We start from the raw sequence: 21,817 nt of genomic DNA on the forward strand, positions 1-21,817 counted from the left end.
CAGCCAGTAGTTCTGAAAGTAGGCCCCAGGGCCAAAAGTGGTCCCCAAAAATGTCATAATACCTCACATATGTGCAGATATGTGCCCCACTTCATTGCTCTCTCTCTCTTTCTGCTGTGTTTGATTATTGCTAGCTGAATCTCATTGTCTGGAACTCAAATTGCTAGAGGTTGGCCGACATGGGGGTGGAAATGTAGGGAAAATGGCACAGCGCAGCTTCCAGAAAACTTTCAAAGTAGGCATTTCACACATTGACACATCTTAAGGATCTTTTTTTCAATTTTCACCTAAAATGACATACCCAAATCTAACTGCCTGTTGCTCAGGACCTGAAGCAAGGATATGCATATTCTTGATACCATTTGAAAGGAAACACTTTGAAGTTCTGGAAATATTGAATTAATGTAGGAGAATATAACACATTAGACCTGGTAAAAGATAATACAAAGAAAAAAAATATGCGTATTTTTGTACCATCATCTTTGAAATGCAAGAGAAAAGCCATAATCTATTATTCCAGCCCAGGCGCAATTTAGATTTTGGCCACTAGATGGCAGCAGTGTATGTGTAAAGTTTTAGATTGATCCAATGAACCATTGAATTTCTGTTAAAAATGTTGTATCAAGACTGCCCAAATGTGCCTAATTGGTTTATTAATACATTTGCAAGTTCATAACTGTGCACTCTCCTCAAACATTAGCATGGTATTCTTTCACTGTAATAGCTACTGTAAATTGGACAGTGCAGTTAGATTAACAAGAATTAAAGTTTTCTGCCAATATTAGATATGTCTATATCCTGGGAAATGTACTTGTTACTTACAACCTAATGCTAATCACATTAGCCTACGTTAGCGCAACCGTCCTGCGGGGGGGGGGGGGGGGGGGACACCGATCCTGTAGAGGTCAACCACATGTCACAGTGAGGTCTTTTGTAAACAGTACATTATTTGCATTTTAAAAGCTCTTAATTCTTTTCACTCTTTGGCACACAACCCCAAAGTTAACTGTTCACTCATCAAGTGATGTTGAGGCTGCCCATTTTTTTGGGGGGGTAGATCAGCTTTAATATTGCAGATAGATTATGGCATTCAGACCTGTTTTGTCAACTTCCCCTTTAACTCCTCAGCCAGGTTGTTCCGGCCCATCTTCCTCAGGACCTCCAGTGTGATCTTCACAGCTCCCTCATCACAGTAGCTCTGTACCATCCTATCCACTGTGACCAGCCTATCAGCATCCTCCAGCTGGCCCTCTGAGATGGAAGGAAATTCATCAACACCCTTAATCAGGTACCACTGAAATCTCTTCAGGTCGCCTCGGCCCAGCTCTTCCAGAATGTCAAGCAGCAGAAAATGAACATTTTTTGTCCCTGGAAACAGAAATAATAATATGAAACATAACTAAACAGTCCTGACGGATCAGAATTCTGCTTTTTGTTGATGTATGTAAACAACAAGTTCCCTGTTGTGTGTAATGATGCCATCTTGCTGAGTCTACCTTTAATAATTGTAATTGAATTAGGAAAGAAGTGGATGGCGATTAACCACAGGAGTCGAGGTGCAACCGACCAACTATTTCATAATTGAAAAGGAAAAAGGTGCAACACTCACTCAGCATTAAGTACCTGTTTTCTTTCTATCTTTAGGATTCTAAAAAGCTACATTACTGTGTTAACTGTAAAAATATGATATTAGGGAACTCTCCTCTAACATAATTAAATCTCTTGGGGAAGACAGGAAATAATATTTACCTGCTGTAGCGCCACCTGGTGGTGTAACTGTGGGTAAAAAGAGACCTTGATTACACATGCTCCTCAACAAATTGTCATTTGACAGACCATGAATATCATTAAAAAGTGGGTATATACGCAGTGCATTTGGAAGGTATTCAGATCCCTTGACTTTAAAAAAAAGTATGTTACAGACTTGTTCTAGTTTTTTACCTCATCTATCTACAAACAATACCCCATAATGACAAAGCAAAAATTGGTTTTTAGAAATGTTTGCAAATGGTACCATTTTTAGTGCTATACATCTGTACTGTAATTTTCTCTATTTCCTTTGTTAATATGAACTCTTTTGACCAAAATAGTTTTTGTTTTAAAGATGAGTATTGAATTGCATGACCTAATTTAAAAAGTGTCCCATACAATAAGGGGATCTGTTGTACCGATTATGTCGGAAAAAGTCAGTTATGAAATCCTTTGTCTTAGTTCAAAACAGGTTGCCATCCAGGAGGCTTTGATTACATTTCCAATATTCTTGTCCACGTGGACATTCTGTAAGAGTAATGCGGATGCCAATTATTTTATGGTCCGACTGCATTCTGCTCCCAATCAAATGTGTTTTTACTTTTGGTGCCAGCGCAAAGGATACAAGGAAGTAATCAAGACGACTAGCTTGATTAAGCCTCCTCCATGTACATCTCACTAAGTAAGGGTATTTAAGCATCCATATATCCACTAGTTCTAATGTGTCCATGATAGTTGTGATCTCCTTAAGTGCATGAGGGTGATAGTTTGTAGTGTGATTTCCTTTACGGTGCATTGAAGTACTTAAAACCGTGTTATAATCTCCCACCATAATAATAGGATCGATCGTATGTTGCTTGTGAGCTTGATAGATTGCTATAAATATTTTTCAAAGAAGTGTGGATCATCCTTACAGCTAGCTTCTGTCCTCCTCTGGGTACATTGACTTCAAGACAAAACCTAGGAGTCTCATGGTTCTCACCCCCTTCCATAGACTTACACAGTAATTCTGACGACTTCCGGAGGACGTCCTCCAACCTATCAGAGCTCTTGCAGCATGAACTGACATGTTGTTCATCCAAGCAAAGGATCAGAGAATGCATCTAGTACTGCAGTGCATAAATTGTGGTGAGTAGTTGACTCAGAGAAAGAAAGGAAATAGTTGAACTTAACTCAAACAGAGAGGAATGCTATTTATGTTAGCTAGCTAGCTAAGGCTATCCAACACTTTAACTCTTGCAAGGGCCCACCGGTGTAACTGCTAAACTGATTCCTGTACACTGCATTGCATGATTGAACACATGGATTGGATTGTGGGTTTACCAACGCTTTAGTTATAGTAGCTAATATGTTGACTATGATGTTAGCTAATATGGTGACAATGATGTAGGCTGTGTGTAGCGGTTATGGTATGAAGGTTTGGCTTTAGTTGGAGAGTTTTTTTTTTTTTTTTTTGCTGTTTTTCAGCTGATGTTGTTTACTGAAGTCCACAAGCGAAGGGAAAATGTGAAAGGAGGAGAGCGCATAGATGCAATGATGCTGTTTGTATGGCTGCTATGAAAGTGAACTGTGTGGCCGGTGATCATTCTGCTGTTTCTGTTGCAAAACGTTTCGCTCTCCCTCATCTTAAACGGAACCGACCGCCACCGGTTTGCACATTCGGATCAGAGTTGTTGGACAGATTTAGTGTTTTGGGAAGCGTCATATGTTCCCAGAACCTAAAGAAATGTTTTATGAATTTTTAAAGAACGTAAAAAAAATATGTTCTGGGAACGTTCTTGCAAAATCAGGCAAATGTTTTTAACTGGACAGTTTTTGTGTTTTGGTAACATATCTTGTCATGTCCACACAATGCTCCCACAACCTAATGAAATATTGTGGGAATACAGACAGAAGGGGAAACCCAGACATGTCACAGGGGATATGAAGCTGAAGCATCCGTTTAGAATGTTCTCACCACCAAATATGGTAGTGAGAGAGGAAGTCCAGTCGTAGGTAGTGGGAGACGGTGGATCAAGGTGAAACTGGCCTGATATTCTGCACATTTTCTCATTGTTTAAATATCTGATCTCAATAAATGTTTATTGTCCCCAAAACGAAAATCTGTTACAAACACAGTGCATTACGTTTTATATATTTGACTAATTGACAAAGTAAAATAAATGTTTTTGAAGGAGTTCAAGGTTGAATTGAGTTTGTGCACAAACACACACTTAACAGAGATGGTGGTCCCTGACGGAAATGTGCAAATACATGCTACAATGCGCCAAAAGGATCTCGCTAGCTCGGCTCGGCTCTGCCCACCTCCTTACTTGTTCTTCCCACTATGCGTAATTTGCTCCCCCTGTAAACAACACTGATTAACTATCTTGTGTTAGTTATGTGGTGGGTCCACATGGTCCATCCAAGTTCATTTGATTGAATTTGAGTTTAGAATTTCTGTTACCTGGAAGCCAGATAAGTCCGTTCCATACGAGTTTATCAGCTTTATTTTCTTCCAGAAGAAGATTCACTTCTTCAACAACAGGTTTAATAAACAACTGAAATGTGGGGACGTAGTTTTCATAGGAATCCACAAATTTTGCTGGCTGGAACAAAAAAAAGGGACATTTCACAAACTGATTTCTGAAATAGAGACATTGCGAGTCAGTGAAATGATAAGTTAGAAAGAAATTATGCATTACATAGTAATAACAAATGTATTATTCAAACATATCTCAGATTTACGTTTGGTTGTATTGGATGTGCATCTGCAGGGTTAGTGGAGAGGGTGTATTCTTGCTTTGGGGTAAGTGTACACAGAGAAGTTGTTAGAATTTCTCTTATTCCATCCCTTTCAATCAACTCCCGCACCTTAAAAGGACCAAAAATATACAGTTAAATTGTGCGTCAATAGGAATAAAAATGCACTTGATTATTTAAATGATTGCAGGGAATGTAAGTTAAAACAATATCTGAAACTCAAGAATAAATAATGGATAAATAATGGAACAAACTACTAAATAAGTGAAAATATGTATTTCAGTCAAACATGTTGCTGCAACTCTCCTCATTTTTTTTGCCGTTATGCTAAAACAGCATTACATTCCCCATTGTGTATTTGATTGAATTCCAGTCAGATAGAAGTGTTTTTTTAGGGTTGTAGGGTTCCAGCTCACCTCTTTTCTCACAACATTACTGGGAAGCAACAACACATTCAGGATGGACCTCTTGCCAAGTGGTTGGTAGAATAACAACACATGTGCAAGTATTGGGGAGATGGGAGCATCCTCATCTGTGACATCACCATAAGCAGAGAATCCAGTGATGCTTATTATGACATGTGTGTCTGTTATCTCATGGGGAGGGAGAAACTCAATGATGTCATCATCAGTCACATGGGCTACAGACAGGAAGTCACATCCACCACCTGAAGAAAGATAACATTCTGAGCTTTCTCTGATATAGGTTACTACTACAATAACAAACAAGGTATTGGAACAAATGATCAAAATAATCTTGTTTAGGGAAGTCTAAAGCATGAAACACACAGAGAATCTTACTGCCGATAGGTACTTATCACAGTGGGAGGCCGTTCCTTCTCTCGCTAGAACAAAACCAGTAGCTTCAGCGTGCCGACCCGGTAGAAGCTGTAGAGTTAATTTGCAATTCTACACAATTTGCAATGGGGCGTAGAGAAAATGTTGTAGTTTTAAAGCAAGTTTGCTGCAATTCTACACATTTGTCCATGGGGTGGAGAGAAATGTTTGCAGTTTGAGTGAGAGTGACTAACAAAATCAATGGGGGCGCCACGGTCAGTAATTCGATCAAGTTTAGATAGCTGGCTAGACTAACTTACAAATCAAAAAGATTTTAGCTTACATGCGCTAATTGAGTGACTGTCAGTGTCAGGGCCTTCCCCGGCTCCCCCTACGGCAAATAAGATCACGCCTCCATTCTGCTCCTCCCTTCCTATAGGCAGAAACTTAAACACGTAGTAAGGATTGTTCAACGTTGGTCTGACCAATCGGAATCTATGCTTCAAGATTGTTTTAGGTTTTGGTTTTTCCATTTAGGTTTTGAGGTTGGACTTTTAGCACGTTAGCACATAGGGCGCACCGATTTGTGTCACCTTGTTAGTCAGTATGTGTTACACCTGTGCTGGTTGCCATCTCGTTAGTGTGAAGGGGTTTCCCCTGTGTTGGCCCAGGTGCTATTTAAGAATGGCTGGCCCAGTGCTCTAGTTGTGTTGAGATATGTGGAGGGTTAACACATTTAGTTGGCGATGCCTATTTTCATTTCTAGAAAAACAATCTTTTATCTGCTCTTTCCTGTTTTCATTTTAATCCACTTTTTGGTTTGCTTCGTGTCTTTAAGTTTGATGTGGGTTTTTCTTTTGTTCGCCTCTTCTTGGGCAAATTTAGTGGGTGCTAATGGTGGGTGTCTTTTAGGTTCCAGTTGTTGTTGTCAGTCAACTTTCAGTGGACACCCCCATGAGTGTCTTTCAGAACCCCTCCTAGAACCCCAGCTGTTTTGTTTTGGTTGTTGTCAGTGACTCTTTGTTAGTTCCCCCTTCTGTTTGAGCGACATTATTTGGGTTTTCTTGCTGGGGAATGTAACAGGGATATGAATAACATTGACATATACACTGCTTGGTGACTGAGTTTATCAAGAAGTGCATAGAATATGTTGTTCCCACTGTGGCGATCAGAATTTGGACAGATGGCAGAACTGTGGATAGATAGCAGCATAACTCAGAGCATGTGCAGACCAGCTGGCTGGAGTGTTGACGGACATATTCAAATCCCTCCCTATCCCAGTCTGTTGTCACATGCGCCGAATACAACAGGTGTAAACCTTACAGTACATAGCCCATCTGTATACAGCCCATCCAACTACCTCATCCCCATACTGTATTTATTTATTCATCTTGCTCCTTTGCACCCCAGTATCTCTACTTGCACATTCATCTTCTGCACATCTACCATTCCAGTGTTTAACTGCTATATTGTAATTACTTCACCACCAGGCCCTGTTTATTGCCTTTACCTCCCTTATCTTACCTCATTTGCACACACTCTACATAGACTTTTTCTTTTTTTCTTTTTTCTACTGTATTATTGACTGTATGTTTATTTACTCCATGTGCAACTCTGTGTTGTTGTATGTGTCGAACTTCTGTGCTTGATCTTGGCCAGGTCGCAGTTGTAAATGAGAACTTGTTCTCAACTAGTCTACCTGGTTAAATAAAGGTGAAATTAAAAGCGCAAAACACAGCATTTAACCAAGGCAAGGTGCCTGGGAACGTGGACGAGTACAAACAGTCCAGCTACGCCCTCCGTAAGGCAATGAAACAGGCAAAATGTCAGTAGACCAGCTGACATTTATTCCTGATTATTATTTGACCATGCTTGTCATTTATGAACATTTTGAACATCTTGGCCATGTTCTGTTATAATCTCCACCCGGCACAGCCAGAAGAGGACTGGCCACCCCTCATAGCCTGGTTCCTCTCTAGGTTTCTTCCTAGGTTTTGGCCTTTCTAGGGAGTTTTTCCTAGCCACCGTGCTTCTACACCTGCATTGCTTGCTGTTTGGGGTTTTAGGCTGGGTTTCTGTACAGCACTTCGAGATATTAGCTGATGTACGAAGGGCTATATAAAATAAACTTGATTTGATTTGATGGACGTATTAAAATCCCTCCCTATCACAGTCTGTTGTCAAATCAAATTGTATTTATCACATGCGCCAAATAGGTGTAGGAAACAGGTGTAGGACCTTACAGTGAAATGCTTACTTACAAGCCCTTAACCTACAATGCAGTTTAAAACTTATTTAGGATTGGGGGCACTATTTTCACGTCCGGATGAAAATGTGCCCAATGTAAACTGCCTGCTACTCAGGCCCAGAAGCTAGGATATGCATATAATTGGTAGATTTGGATAGGAAACACTAAACACTCTAAAGTTTCTAAAACTGTTTGAATAATGTCTGTGAGTATAACAGAACTGATTTGGCTGGCAAAACCCTGAGCACAATCCATCCAGGGATTTTTTTTTTTTTTCTCGCTCCACTTTCATTTTATCCTCTATTGAACACGGTATAGTCCATCTTAAATTTGATCAATTATTTACATTTAAAAATCCTAATGTTTTATTAGGAAAGTTGTTTGGATCAAGATTACAGGTAACTTATAAGATATTTTGCAGTCATGTTGCGCTAGTTGGAACCAGTGTTTTTTTTAATCAAACGCGACAAATAAATGGACATTTTGGAGATATAACGATGGAAATAATCGAACTAAAGGACCATGTGTAATGTTTATGGGACATATTGGAGTGCCAACAGAAGGATTTCTTCAAAGGTAAGGCATGAATTAAATCATTATTTCTGACTTTTGTGTCACGCCTATGGGTTGAATTCTGATTTTCATGTGTTGGTATGCTGGGTGCTGTCCTCAGATTATCGCATGGTTTTCTTTCGCCATAAAGCCTTTTTGAAATCTGACACGGTGGCTGGATTAAGAAACATAAGTGTTAAGTCAAAAAAAGATAAGTCAAAATTGTAAAAATAAATAAATAATTAAAGAGCAGCAGTAAAATAACAATAGCGAGGCTAAATACAGGAGGTATCGGTACAGAGTCAATGTGGAGGTTATATACAGAGGGTACCGGTACAGAGTCAATGTGGAGGCTATATACAGGGGGTACCAGTACAGAGTCAATGTGGAGGTTATATACAGGGGGTACCGGTACAGAGTCAATGTGGAGGCTATATACAGGGGGTACCGGTACAGAGTCAATGTGGAGGCTATATACAGGGGGTACTGGTACAGAGTCAATGTGGAGGCTATATACAGGGGGTACCAGTACAGAGTCAATGTGGAGGCTATATACAGGGGGTACCGGTACAGAGTCAATGTGGAGGCTATATACAGGGGGTACCGGTACAGAGTCAATGTGGAGGCTATATACAGGGGGTACTGGTACAGAGTCAATGTGGAGGCTATATACAGGGGGTACCGGTACAGAGTCAAGGTGCGGGGGCACCGGTTAGTCAAGGTAATTGAGGTAATATGTACATGTAGGTAGAGGTAAAGTGACTATGCATAGATAAACAGAGAGTAGCAGCAGCATAAGATTCAAGATGTCCACCATTGTTCCTGTACCCAAGAAAGCAAAGGTAACGGAACTAAATGCCCCATAGCGCGATAGAAGTTCTTTGAGAGGCTAGTTAAGGATCATATCACCTCCACCTTACCCGACACCCTAGACCACGTGTCAAACTCATTCCACAGAGGGTGTCTGCAGGTTTTTGCTCCTCCCTTGTACTTGATTGATGAATAAAGGTCACTAATTAGTAAGGAACTCTCCCTCACCTGGTTGTCTAGGTCTTAATTGAAAGGAAAAAAACCTGCAGACACTCTGTGGAATGAGTTTGACACCCTTGACCCACTACAAATTGCATAACACCCCAACAGATTCACAGTTGACGCAATCGCCATCAAAATACACACTGTCCTATCCCATCTGGACAAGAGGAATACCTTTATAAGAGTGCTGTTCACCTTAGCCTTCAACACCATAACTAAGCTTGTGGCCCTGGGAGGTGAGGGTCCAGGCGGAGTGGTGCCAGGAAAATAACCTCTCCCTCAACATCAACAAAATTAAGGAGCTGATCGTGGACTTCAGGAGACAGCAAAGGGAGCACGCCCACATCGACTGGGCCGCAGTGGAGAGGGTGAAAAGCTTTAAGTTCCACAATGATAACATTACTGACAACGTATGCACATCACAGACAAGGCACACTGCCTGCCCTCCAGGACATCTACAGCCCCCGGTGTCAAAGGAAGGCCAAGAAGATCATCAAGGACCTCAGCCACCCGAGCCACGGCCTGTTCACTCCGCTATCGTCCAGAAGGTGAGGTCAGTACAGGTGCATCAAAGCTGGGACCGAGAGACTGAAAAACAGCTTCTATCTTCAGGCCATCCACAGTAAAACAAGTCCTATATCTACATAACCTGAAAGGTCGCTCAGCAAGGAAGAAGCCACTGTTCCAAAACTGCCATAAAAAAGCCAGACTACAGTTTGCAACTGCACATGTGGACAAAGATCGTACTTTTTGTCCTCTGGTCTGATGAAACAAAAATAGAACTGTTTGGCCATAATGCCCATCGCTATGTTTGGAGGAAAAAGGGGGAGGCTTGCAAGCCGAAGAACACCATCCCAACCGTGAAGCACGAGGGTGGCAGCATCATGTTGTGGGGGTGCTTTGCTGCAGGAGGGACAGCTGCAGGAAGGACTGGTGCACTTCCCAAAATAGATGGCATCATCAGGAGGAAAATTATGTGGATATATTGAAGCAACATCTTAAGACATCAGTCAGGAAGTGAAAGTTTGGTTACAAATGGGTCCTCCAAATGGACAATGACCCCAAGCATACTTCCAAAGTTGTGGCAAAATGGCTTAAGGACAACAAAGTCAAGGTATTGGAGTGGCCATCACAAAGCCCTGACCTCAATCCTGCTGAAATAAATCATTCTCTCTACTATTATTTCACATTCTTAAAATAAAGTGGTGATCCTAACTGACAGTGAATTTTTTCTAGGATTAATGTCAGGAATTGTGAAACTGAGTTTAAAAGTTTTTGGCTAAGGTGTATGTAAACTTCCGACTTCAACTACAGTATATATATATATATAAAAAGGGGGGAATTGATCCGTGGTCCTACAAAAGGCAGAGGCTAATCTAGACCATAAACTAAGCAACACACACCAACATGCATTGCCAAACAATGCTACTGCCACCTGGTTTGGAGTATTTTAACGCCGAGTGGCTAACAACTTCAAGGTCTTTGCTATGTGAACACAAAAGATATTGACTGTTCGTAGGTGCTAAGTGCTGTTGGCAGGCCAACGTTTGACAATTCTACCTGTGTGTCTGAGCTACAACATCTTTCATTAATGAACATTGCTTGAAATGAATACTCACAAGAATGAATCTGACAGTGTGGGAGGTGTAGTTGACAGACAGACTTCTGAGGGCAGTCGATGTTGAACAGGGGTCCTGCAGGTCTCTTGCCACTCTGGGATAGAAGCCTCCTGTCCCAGTGGACTGTCCTATAGAGCACCTCTCCCTCTCCCTCCATCCTGAACACCAGGCCTGTTATACTGCACTGGAACAGACCTGCACTGGGGCACTGGAACCTAGAGGAAACAATGGTGAAGAATGACATTTTAATTACATTCCCTGTATTTGATTTTTTTAAATGAGGCATTGTCCTTAGAAACTATTATTGAGGAAAAAACATTACCGGTATGCTCCCTTGCCCTCATGACTATAGATTTCAGGTTCAAAGTGATTGGGAACCGTCTACAATGCATAGAAAATAAAATGTGTTATAGTTTGAACAGTAGTTGCATTTAAACATATAAACAGGTCTTTCTTGCTTTCTTTACAGCAAAGGTCTTACCGTGGGAGGGTCAGTAGTACACAGGCCCTGGTTGACTCTTCTAATCTCTGTAAAGTTTAAATTCTCCATGGCATCAGGTAAGCTGTCAGACAGAAGTCCTCGGACACTGTCCTCGCTCTCCTCTTCCTTTGTCCCCTCACTAGAAAAAGGCCAACTGTGAGAACGTGGCAAGGGAATGGATGATCCTTTCTGTTTTGGCAAGGTTGGATCACTGTATTCCAGGAGAGGAGAATCTGCACAGAGAAAGTGTAAGTATGTCATTGTCAGTGTGACCCTCATTCTGAATCTTCTTCAGGCAGTGGAGGAGCATATCATAACATTAAAAGTTATAAAGCTGGTGATACTTCAGGAGACAAAATCACAACCCTTTGGACTGACTACATACACGCTTCTCTGTTGTATTTTACTTCATCATCATCTTTTCCTTCTTCTCTGCATATTTCTGCCATTTTCAGGATCTCATCTGGACAGCGGGTGGCCTGAACATAGACACAGAACTCGGAGTCTGAACACCATTTTCATGAATACATTCAAACAAAGTTAAACATTAATTCAATGAAGCAAAAATGTTTTATCTTGTAAATAAAAGTTAATACATGTTGTGTATCATATTTAATCAAGATTCTATACAGAAATGTATTATATACAGTACACGGCAGTGGGGGCTGCTGAGGGGAGGACGGCTCATAATAATGGCCAAAAGGGAGCAAATGGAATGGCAACAAACACCTGGAAAACATGTGTTTGATGTATTTGATACCATTCCACTAATTCCACTCCAGCCATTACCACAAGCCTGTCCTCCCCAATAAAGGTGCCACCAACCTCCTGTGCTACATGGTAATCATTAAAGTGTCCTCATGGTGGTTCTGGAAGTATTATTATGATAATTATTATGAATAACATTATTTCTCCACACAATTTAGACGTGCAGAAATCATAAATATATTTGATTAACTGAATAGTCTCCATCCCCAAATTCTCCAGGATTTGACAGTTGGCTCCTCCCTTCTCACTTTCCTCATTACTATTCAGTAACCTGACATAGCAGAGGTAAAATTAATGCCTGAAACTAGATAACCCACATTCTGGTCTTGACAAGAATAAAAGTCTCTCCCTTGTCACAGGCTCTCTCTTCCATTTCCTCTGAAAACCAGACCTCTGGTTGTTGACGACCCCGCAGAGGCAAACTATTCAGTGACTGACAGCGGCATGCAAATTAGCTGAGAACAATGCCAATGGTGTTCTTCAGTGGTAGTCTTGTATTGGTGTCTAGTTTACACGCAAAGGGCAAATAGAGAGCCATTTTACAACTTTCCACGAACCAATCCTGGTCTCTGATTAAAAGATCATAAGACAAAAGATGTTACAACTGAATTTGAATGTATTCAAACAGAGTAAAAGATGTATTTCATTCATCAAGTGGAAATGCTCTCCCTCTAATGAAAAGGAATAGCTGCCCAGCTCATTTATGACTCTCATGATAAAGGGATATAATATACTTCACATTTTATCTTTAATTATCTAGGCAAGTCAGTTAAGAACAAATTCTTATTTACAATGACGGCCTAGGAACAGTGGGTTAACTGCCTTGTTCAGGGGCAGAACGACAGATGTTTACCTTGTCAGCTCGGGGATTCGATCTAGCAACCTTTCGGTTACTGGCCCAACGCTCTAACCACTAGGCTGGCGCCCCTGTACATACTTGGTACAGTCATCTATTATAAGCCCGCCTTTGCTCATATCTCATTGGATGATAGACCAATACGTCAGGGTGGAACATCAAATCAGTCAAAGCCTGAAGTCAGTTTGTTTTACTTCATTGCTTAATATAGTTTGACAGCATCATCGACTGCCGACTGACTGATCTTCAAATCACTGATAACTAGTTTCATCTACAAACTATTATTGTTTGTAGATCAGTAAGTGTAGGAGTAATTGATACATATGTAGGTAGATATCACACTATTAAACAATAGACAGGTGTACATTAGAAAATAGGAGAAGAAGGCAGACGTGAGTGCATTTGCCATTCTGGTAAATACAGGAAACCAAAGATTAGCAGATGGCCAAAGTCATACGTGCTTTAATGTGCATGTATGGAAAAAGCAGGACACCATTATGAAGATAAAATTGACAGGAACGGCAATAAAGTGCTTAGGGTAAAGGCCATAAGTGCTTAGGGCAAGATAGACATATATTAATTTTAGGGGACAAGGGGGTCCTGCCCCCATTATAATCTAATCAAGAGCGGATACAGGCGTTATTGGGCGTAGACAAGCAAGAAGCCTGAAATGAAGGATAATGGTGGCAGATGACCATAGGAGAAGTAATTTAATTAATGTATGTAATGATCTCATGTGTGTGGATGTGTATAAAGAGCGAACCAGTGCTCTGGGAAGGTGTGGGATCCGCGGATCGTTCCGGCTTGTGATACATTGTATTAAAAAGTCTATTTGATTTCACAAGTTCTTACGAGTGTTATATTTCTGAGACGATTTTCCACGACATAAGTCACAATTTACCAACAATACAAAACAGATTTAATGAGCTCGAACACAGCCTTTATCAACTCTGAATTAATTAATTAACGATTATTTGGCTAAATCTCCCTCTGAAAATCAATAGCTTCTTCAATTTAAATTCATAACAGAAAATACAGTGAGGAGAATATCTATAATAATATGTTAAAAGTTGTCTACCTCAGATGATACAGGATTGCTGGCAAACCCGAGGGACACAGAGGTGTGAGGATGCTGAAGCCCAAACGTGGGATAGAGGGGCTCTGTGAATATGGTCTGGAATGTGTACAGGTGGGTCATCAAGCCACAGTAGACCTTGTAGAACGACAGAGTGCCGGTCGGCCAGTCCAGAAACACTCCTAATCTGGGGCGTGGAGGGGAGGAGGACAGGTCTCCCTGGGGTTGAGGAGGGTTGATGAGGTGTGGAGTGGAGGAGAACATGTCTCCCTGGGGTTGAGGAGGGTTGATGAGGTGTGGAGCGGAGGAGGACAGGTCTCCCTGGGGTTGAGGAGGGTTGATGAGGTGTGAAGGGGAGGAGGACAGGTCTCCCTGGGGTTGAGGAGGGTTGATGAGGTGTGGTGCAGGTATAGTAGTATATTCATTATTGTGGAGAGCAATGTAATGATTCCCACGGCAGGCCAGACGCCAGGACTTGTTATTGTATCCAAAGTCACAGAAAGAACCGTCTCCTTTTCTGCTGTTGCCTTTATATGTCACTCCTATGTCAGCCAGCCCGCTCCACTCGACCTCCCAGTAACAGCGCCCAGTCAGACCCTCTCTACACAGCACCTGGGGAACCAAATCAAATCTCTCTGGGTGATCAGGATACGGCTGCTCCTCTTTAACCCTCTCCACCCTTCTGTTCCCCTCAGACAGAGAGAGGTTTCTGTGTGCTGTGTTTGGGTCCAGTGTGAGATCACAGGCATCTGCAGACAGGAGGAGAGGTTTAGGAGAGAGTTGGCTGGATTAGACCAGTGTTTGTGCTGAAAACAAATTATATCTAATGTCTCAATACTAATATATGTTTTGTAAACTTTCTCTAAATTCTTTCACACATTGTGTTTTTTAAGGAGTATTTTCAGATGTTATTGAATGGACAGTGAAAGCCCTAGTCAAAATATCCTTTAGGAATAGTGACTTTTCCTATAGAATCCTATTGGATTCTCACAATACTATAGGATTTTGGACACCTTTATCAGAATCCTATTGGACTACTTTTTTCTTATTGGGAATCAAAAATAATCCTATTGTCCCTTTTAAGGATGACTGATGACATCACAGCTACCACAGGCTTGCAGTGTTAATTAACTACCAAGTTCAGCTCACCGCCTGTGGCTGTGCAGAGAATCTCTGGTTTTCTAACATTATCTTTGCAACAGTTTTTTAGGTATTTTGGTATTTAATCAGGATCCCCATTAGCCGCTGTAAAAGCACCAGCTACTCTTCCTGAGATCCAAATGAAACATGACATAATACATAGTACAGGACATTATTAGTCAAGGACTGAACTACACACATTTAAAACGTCAAGCATAGCCTACATATCAGTACATACACACAATATCTAGGTCTAATACTTAGCACAGTGCAAATTACAATACAAGATATATAAAATGGCTGTGTCTCTTCACAGTCCCCTTTGTGCAGTAAGGTGTTCTTTTGTTTAAAGGGTGGCAAAGAGTTCCATGTAGTCATGGCTCTATTTAATACTGTGTGTTTCCCAGCCTCTGTTCTGGACCTGGAACTGTGAAGAGACCTCTGGTTACATGTCTAGTGTTGTACTGATGAGTGTCTGATCTGTGGGCCAACTGCTTGAACAGACAGTTGGGTACCTTCAACACGTCAACACCTCTCACAACGACCCATAGTGATGCAGTCAATCCATCCTCCTCTTTGAGCCAGGAGAGACTGACATGCAAGTTACTGACACGTTCTCTCCGTGTGCATCAAAGTGTGATATGTGCTGCTTTGTTCTGGACCAACTGCAATTGACCTATGTCCTTCTCTGCCGCACATGACCACACAGCTGGGCAGTAGTCCAGGTGCAACTAAACTAGGGCCTGTAGGACATGACCACACAGCTGGGCAGTAGTCCAGGTGCAACTAAACTAGGGCCTGTAGGACATGACCACACAGCTGGGCAGTAGTCCAGGTGCAACCAAACTAGGGCCGGTAGGACATGACCACACAGCTGGGCAGTAGTCCAGGTGCAACTAAACTAGGGCCTGTAGGACATGACCACACAGCTGGGCAGTAGTCCAGGTGCGACTAAACTAGGGCCTGTAGGACATGACCACACAGCTGGGCAGTAGTCCAGGTGCGACTAAACTAGGGCCTGTAGGACATGACCACACAGCTGGGCAGTAGTCCAGGTGCAACTAAACTAGGGCCTGTAGGACATGACCACACAGCTGGGCAGTAGTCCAGGTGCAACTAAACTAGGGCCTGTAGGACATGACCACACAGCTGGGCAGTAGTCCAGGTGCGACTAAACTAGGGCCTGTAGGACATGTCTGGTCAACTGAGAAGTCAAGACAGAGCAACGCCCTATCATGGACAGACCAATTCCCATTTTAGCAACCATTGAGTCTATGTTTTGACCATGACAGCTTGCTATCTAGGGTGACACCGAGCGGTTTAGTCTCCTCAACTTGCTCAATAAACACATTATTCAATAATGAATCCAAACGAGGTTTAGCGTTGAGCGAGTGATTTGTCCCAAAAATGATGCTTTTAGTTTGAGATCATTTAGCACCAGTCTATTGCTAGTTACACATTATAAAACTGACTAGAAATCTATGTTAAGTGTCTCAGTTATTTATTTTATTGTTGCAGCCGAAGTGTATAGTGTTGAGTCAGCAGCGTACATAGACACACAGACAGCCAGCTACATTGTGGATTGTTGCATTTTGTTTCAAGTGGGTCGCCAACGCAGAAAGCTAAACACAACACTATTTTGTTAATCATTCATGTCGATTTCAATTTGGAATCATTAGAGCGGGGGAAAACATGTATGCGCTGTTAAAACGAACATTATTCAAAGGCTACAGTGAATCTGAGAATAATTTGTATATCACTGATTAGAAGAGAATTTGCTGAAGACAGTCCTCTAAATTCTATAAGGTCGAAGTTTTCAGAGGCTGCCGAAACGGGGCAGGAAACAAATCAGTTGCTTTGTTATTTAACTTCAACGAATCACAACCCTCCATAGAATATCAACAGTGACAAGGGTTGGCTGTTATTTTAGTGATAATTTGACTCGCAAGCCCATGTATTTGTTGTGAGGCCAGTGACTTTTATACAGATAGCGCCCCAATTTTTCCCTGTCATTTGAGTTTCATAGTAGAAGTCCTAAAACCGCTGGCGAGTATGACAAAACCAATGATATTGATCTGTTTGAAGCAATCGATTTTGTCAATGTGATTACTATAAACATTTATACTAATCTGAAGTAAAAAGGTTGTGTAATTACCCTCAATTTGAAGTGGTCAAATCATGAGGTTGTGTAATGTAGTATCACATACTGTCCGCGTACAGGAAATTAACAGAAATAATCTTAAACATTCTAATATGTAGCTTTATTGGACAATCTCACAGCTAAATATGGCACAGAAATCTGCACATGTATGTTAAACGGCAATCAAGACCAGGAAACTGAGGAACAGTCTTTCTCCAATGTCTCTGGAGCACAATCTCCATCTCTTTGCCTACTCACACCAATAATAATTCCCTGAGGTTCTCAACCTGTTCAACACACCACCACAATATGGGAGTAATACAATCCGATCATATTTTGGAACCAGTCCTTTGGACTCCTATGGGATTCTATCCTATAGGATTTGATCTTATAGTATCCTATATGATTCCTATACAAGAATCCTATCAGATTTTGGAACAAGTCCTATAGGATAGGTTCCAAAATCTGATAGAATAATCTATTGGATTCTAGTAAGATATCTGTATTGAAATCCTATAGGATTTTTGGACCGGGAAGAGAATGACAGTTGGGAAAGATAGAGAGAGGTTGTGTCAAAGAGCAGTAGGCCAGAATCAAACCTATGCTGCTGACATGGTGTTCAAACAAATCTGAAAATAGCCTCTTAAAAATAAAGATTAAAAAACAATGTGTGATTATAAATGTTAAGAAAATCGTATAATAAAAGAGAATATAATAGAATAATTATATTTCATAAAGTTCTATTCCAGTTCTTTATCACACTTACATTTCTTTATCAGCTGTGGTTTCACCCAAATTTCTTCATTATGTTCCACACTGTGGGAGTGACAGAGGAACAGACAGAGTGAATGACACACAGCCTGTATGAAGTGTAGTCTAGTCTAGTCCAGCCTGTATGAAGTGTAGTCTAGTCCAGCCTGTATGGAGTGTAGTCTAGTCCAGCCTGTATGAAGTGTAGTCTAGTCCAGCCTGTATGAAGTCTAGTCTAGTCCAGCCTGTATGGAGTCTAGTCTAGTCCAGCCTGTATGGAGTCTAGTCTAGTCCAGCCTGTATGAAGTGTAGTCTAGTCCAGCCTGTATGAGGTCTAGTCTAGTCCAGCCTGTATGAAGTGTAGTCTAGTCCAGCCTGTATGAAGTGTAGTCTAGTCCAGCCTGTATGAAGTGTAGTCTAGTCCAGCCTGTATGAAGTGTAGTCTAGTCCAGCCTGTATGAAGTGTAGTCTAGTCCAGCCTGTATGAAGTGTAGTCTAGTCCAGACTGTATGAAGTGTAGTCTAGTCCAGACTGTATGAAGTGTAGTCTAGTCCAGCCTGTATGAAGTGTAGTCTAGTCCAGCCTGTATGAAGTCTAGTCTAGTCCAGCCTGTATGAAGTCTAGTCTAGTCCAGCCTGTATGAAGTCTAGTCTAGTCCAGCCTGTATGAAGTCTAGTCTAGTCCAGCCTGTATGAAGTCTAGTCTAGTCCAGCCTGTATGAAGTCTAGTCTAGTCCAGCCTGTATGAAGTCTAGTCTAGTCCAACCTGTATGAAGTGTAGTCTAGTCCAGCCTGTATGGAGTGTAGTCTAGTCCAGCCTGTATGAAGTCTAGTCTAGTCCAGCCTGTATGAAGTCTAGTCTAGTCCAGCCTGTATGAAGTCTAGTCTAGTCCAGCCTGTATGAAGTGTAGTCTAGTCCAACCTGTATGGAGTGTAGTCTAGTCCAGCCTGTATGAAGTCTAGTCTAGTCCAGCCTGTATGAAGTCTAGTCTAGTCCAACCTGTATGGAGTGTAGTCTAGTCCAGCCTGTATGAAGTCTAGTCTAGTCCAGCCTGTATGAAGTCTAGTCTAGTCCAGCCTGTATGAAGTCTAGTCTAGTCCAGCCTGTATGAAGTCTAGTCTAGTCCAGCCTGTATGAAGTGTAGTCCAGACTGTATGAAGTGTAGTCTAGTCCAGACTGTATGAAGTGTAGTCTAGTCCAGACTGTATGAAGTGTAGTCTAGTCCAGCCTGTATGAAGTCTAGTCTAGTCCAGCCTGTATGAAGTCTAGTCTAGTCCAGCCTGTATGAAGTCTAGTCTAGTCCAGCCTGTATGAAGTCTAGTCTAGTCCAGCCTGTATGAAGTCTAGTCTAGTCCAGCCTGTATGAAGTCTAGTCTAGTCCAGCCTGTATGAAGTCTAGTCTAGTCCAGCCTGTATGAAGTGTAGTCCAGACTGTATGAAGTGTAGTCTAGTCCAGACTGTATGAAGTGTAGTCTAGTCCAGACTGTATGAAGTGTAGTCTAGTCCAGCCTGTATGAAGTGTAGTCTAGTCCAGCCTGTATGAAGTCTAGTCTAGTCCAGCCTGTATGAAGTGTAGTCTAGCCTGTATGAAGTGTAGTCCAGACTGTATGAAGTGTAGTCTAGTCCAGACTGCATGAAGTGTAGTCTAGTCCAGCCTGTATGAAGTCTAGTCTAGTCCAGCCTGTATGAAGTCTAGTCTAGTCCAGCCTGTATGAAGTCTAGTCTAGTCCAGCCTGTATGAAGTGTAGTCCAGCCTGTATGAAGTCTAGTCTAGTCCAGCCTGTATGAAGTGTAGTCTAGTCCAGCCTGTATGAAGTGTAGTCCAGACTGTATGAAGTGTAGTCCAGCCTGTATGAAGTGTAGTCTAGTCCAGCCTGTATGAAGTGTAGTCTAGTCCAGCCTGTATGAAGTGTAGTCTAGTCCAGACTGTATGAAGTGTAGTCCAGCCTGTATGAAGTCTAGTCTAGTCCAGCCTGTATGAAGTCTAGTCTAGTCCAGCCTGTATGAAGTCTAGTCTAGTCCAGCCTGTATGAAGTGTAGTCTAGTCCAGCCTGTATGAAGTGTAGTCCAGACTGTATTAAGTGTAGTCCAGACTGTATTAAGTGTAGTCCAGACTGTATGAAGTTTAGTCTAGTCCAGCCTGTATGAAGTCTAGTCTAGTCCAGCCTGTATGAAGTGTAGTCCAGACTGTATGAAGTTTAGTCTAGTCCAGCCTGTATGAAGTCTAGTCTAGTCCAGCCTGTATGAAGTGTAGTCCAGACTGTATGAAGTTTAGTCTAGTCCAGCCTGTATGAAGTCTAGTCTAGTCCAGCCTGTATGAAGTCTAGTCTAGTCCAGCCTGTATGAAGTGTAGTCTAGTCCAGCCTGTATGAAGTCTAGTCTAGTCCAGCCTGTATGAAGTCTAGTCTAGTCCAGCCTGTTTGAAGTCTAGTCTAGTCCAGCCTGTATGAAGTCTAGTCTAGTCCAGCCTGTATGAAGTGTAGTCCAGACTGTATGGAGTGTAGTCTAGTCCAGACTGTATGAAGTGTAGTCTAGTCCAGCCTGTATGAAGTGTAGTCTAGTCCAGCCTGTATGAAGTCTAGTCCAGCCTGTATGAAGTCTAGTCTAGTCCAGCCTGTATGAAGTCTAGTCTAGTCCAGCCTGTATGAAGTCTAGTCTAGTCCAGCCTGTATGAAGTCTAGTCTAGTCCAGCCTGTATGAAGTCTAGTCTAGTCCAGCCTGTATGAAGTCTAGTCTAGTCCAGCCTGTATGAAGTCTAGTCTAGTCCAGCCTGTATGAAGTCTAGTCTAGTCCAGCCTGTATGAAGTCTAGTCTAGTCCAGCCTGTATGAAGTCTAGTCTAGTCCAGCCTGTATGAAGTGTAGTCTAGTCCAGCCTGTATGAAGTGTAGTCTAGTCCAGCCTGTATGAAGTGTAGTCTAGTTCAGCCTGTATGAAGTGTAGTCCAGACTGTATGAAGTGTAGTCCAGACTGTATGAAGTCTAGTCTAGTCCAGCCTGTATGAAGTGTAGTCTAGTCCAGCCTGTATGAAGTGTAGTCCAGACTGTATGAAGTGTAGTCCAGCCTGTATGAAGTGTAGTCTAGTCCAGCCTGTATGAAGTGTAGTCTAGTCCAGCCTGTATGAAGTCTAGTCTAGTCCAGCCTGTATGAAGTGTAGTCCAGACTGTATGAAGTTTAGTCTAGTCCAGCCTGTATGAAGTCTAGTCTAGTCCAGCCTGTATGAAGTCTAGTCTAGTCCAGCCTGTATGAAGTCTAGTCTAGTCCACCCTGTATGAAGTCTAGTCTAGTCCAGCCTGTATGAAGTGTAGTCTAGTCCAACCTGTATGGAGTGTAGTCTAGTCCAGCCTGTATGAAGTCTAGTCTAGTCCAGCCTGTATGAAGTCTAGTCTAGTCCAACCTGTATGGAGTGTAGTCTAGTCCAGCCTGTATGAAGTCTAGTCTAGTCCAGCCTGTATGAAGTCTAGTCTAGTCCAGCCTGTATGAAGTCTAGTCTAGTCCAGACTGTATGAAGTGTAGTCTAGTCCAGACTGTATGAAGTTTAGTCTAGTCCAGCCTGTATGAAGTCTAGTCTAGTCCAGCCTGTATGAAGTGTAGTCTAGTCCAGCCTGTATGAAGTCTAGTCTAGTCCAGCCTGTATGAAGTCTAGTCTAGTCCAGCCTGTATGAAGTCTAGTCTAGTCCAGCCTGTATGAAGTCTAGTCTAGTCCAGCCTGTATGAAGTCTAGTCTAGTCCAGCCTGTATGAAGTGTAGTCTAGTCCAGCCTGTATGAAGTGTAGTCTAGTCCAGCCTGTATGAAGTGTAGTCCAGACTATATGAAGTGTAGTCTAGTCCAGCCTGTATGAAGTGTAGTCTAGTCCAGCCTGTATGAAGTCTAGTCTAGTCCAGCCTGTA

At 42.0% G+C, this 21,817-nt stretch overlaps 1 protein-coding gene across 3 annotated transcripts in view; it reads right to left on the reverse strand.

The window, feature by feature from the left end:
• Nucleotides 1-636: 636 nt before the first annotated feature.
• Nucleotides 637-21,817, reverse strand: part of LOC139545471 (protein NLRC3-like) — a 75,509-nt gene continuing 54,328 nt past the window's right edge. For 2 of the 3 annotated variants that reach the window (XM_071353266.1, XM_071353276.1), the window contains 11 exons: nt 17,945-17,994; nt 13,902-14,647; nt 11,585-11,678; nt 11,200-11,432; nt 11,041-11,099; nt 10,719-10,933; nt 4,908-5,158; nt 4,477-4,602; nt 4,196-4,337; nt 1,750-1,776; nt 637-1,368 (listed from right to left, as the gene is read on the reverse strand). In XM_071353266.1, the coding sequence (XP_071209367.1) occupies nt 1,091-1,368; nt 1,750-1,776; nt 4,196-4,337; nt 4,477-4,602; nt 4,908-5,158; nt 10,719-10,933; nt 11,041-11,099; nt 11,200-11,432; nt 11,585-11,678; nt 13,902-14,647; nt 17,945-17,994 (2,221 nt within the window). In that variant the 3' untranslated portion in view covers nt 637-1,090. The remainder of the gene's footprint in view (nt 1,369-1,749; nt 1,777-4,195; nt 4,338-4,476; nt 4,603-4,907; nt 5,159-10,718; nt 10,934-11,040; nt 11,100-11,199; nt 11,433-11,584; nt 11,679-13,901; nt 14,648-17,944; nt 17,995-21,817) is intronic. The other variant, XM_071353286.1, reaches the window with a different exon arrangement.

This window comes from Salvelinus alpinus, chromosome 2 (genome assembly GCF_045679555.1).
Source record: "Salvelinus alpinus chromosome 2, SLU_Salpinus.1, whole genome shotgun sequence".
Lineage (NCBI taxonomy): Eukaryota > Metazoa > Chordata > Actinopteri > Salmoniformes > Salmonidae > Salvelinus > Salvelinus alpinus.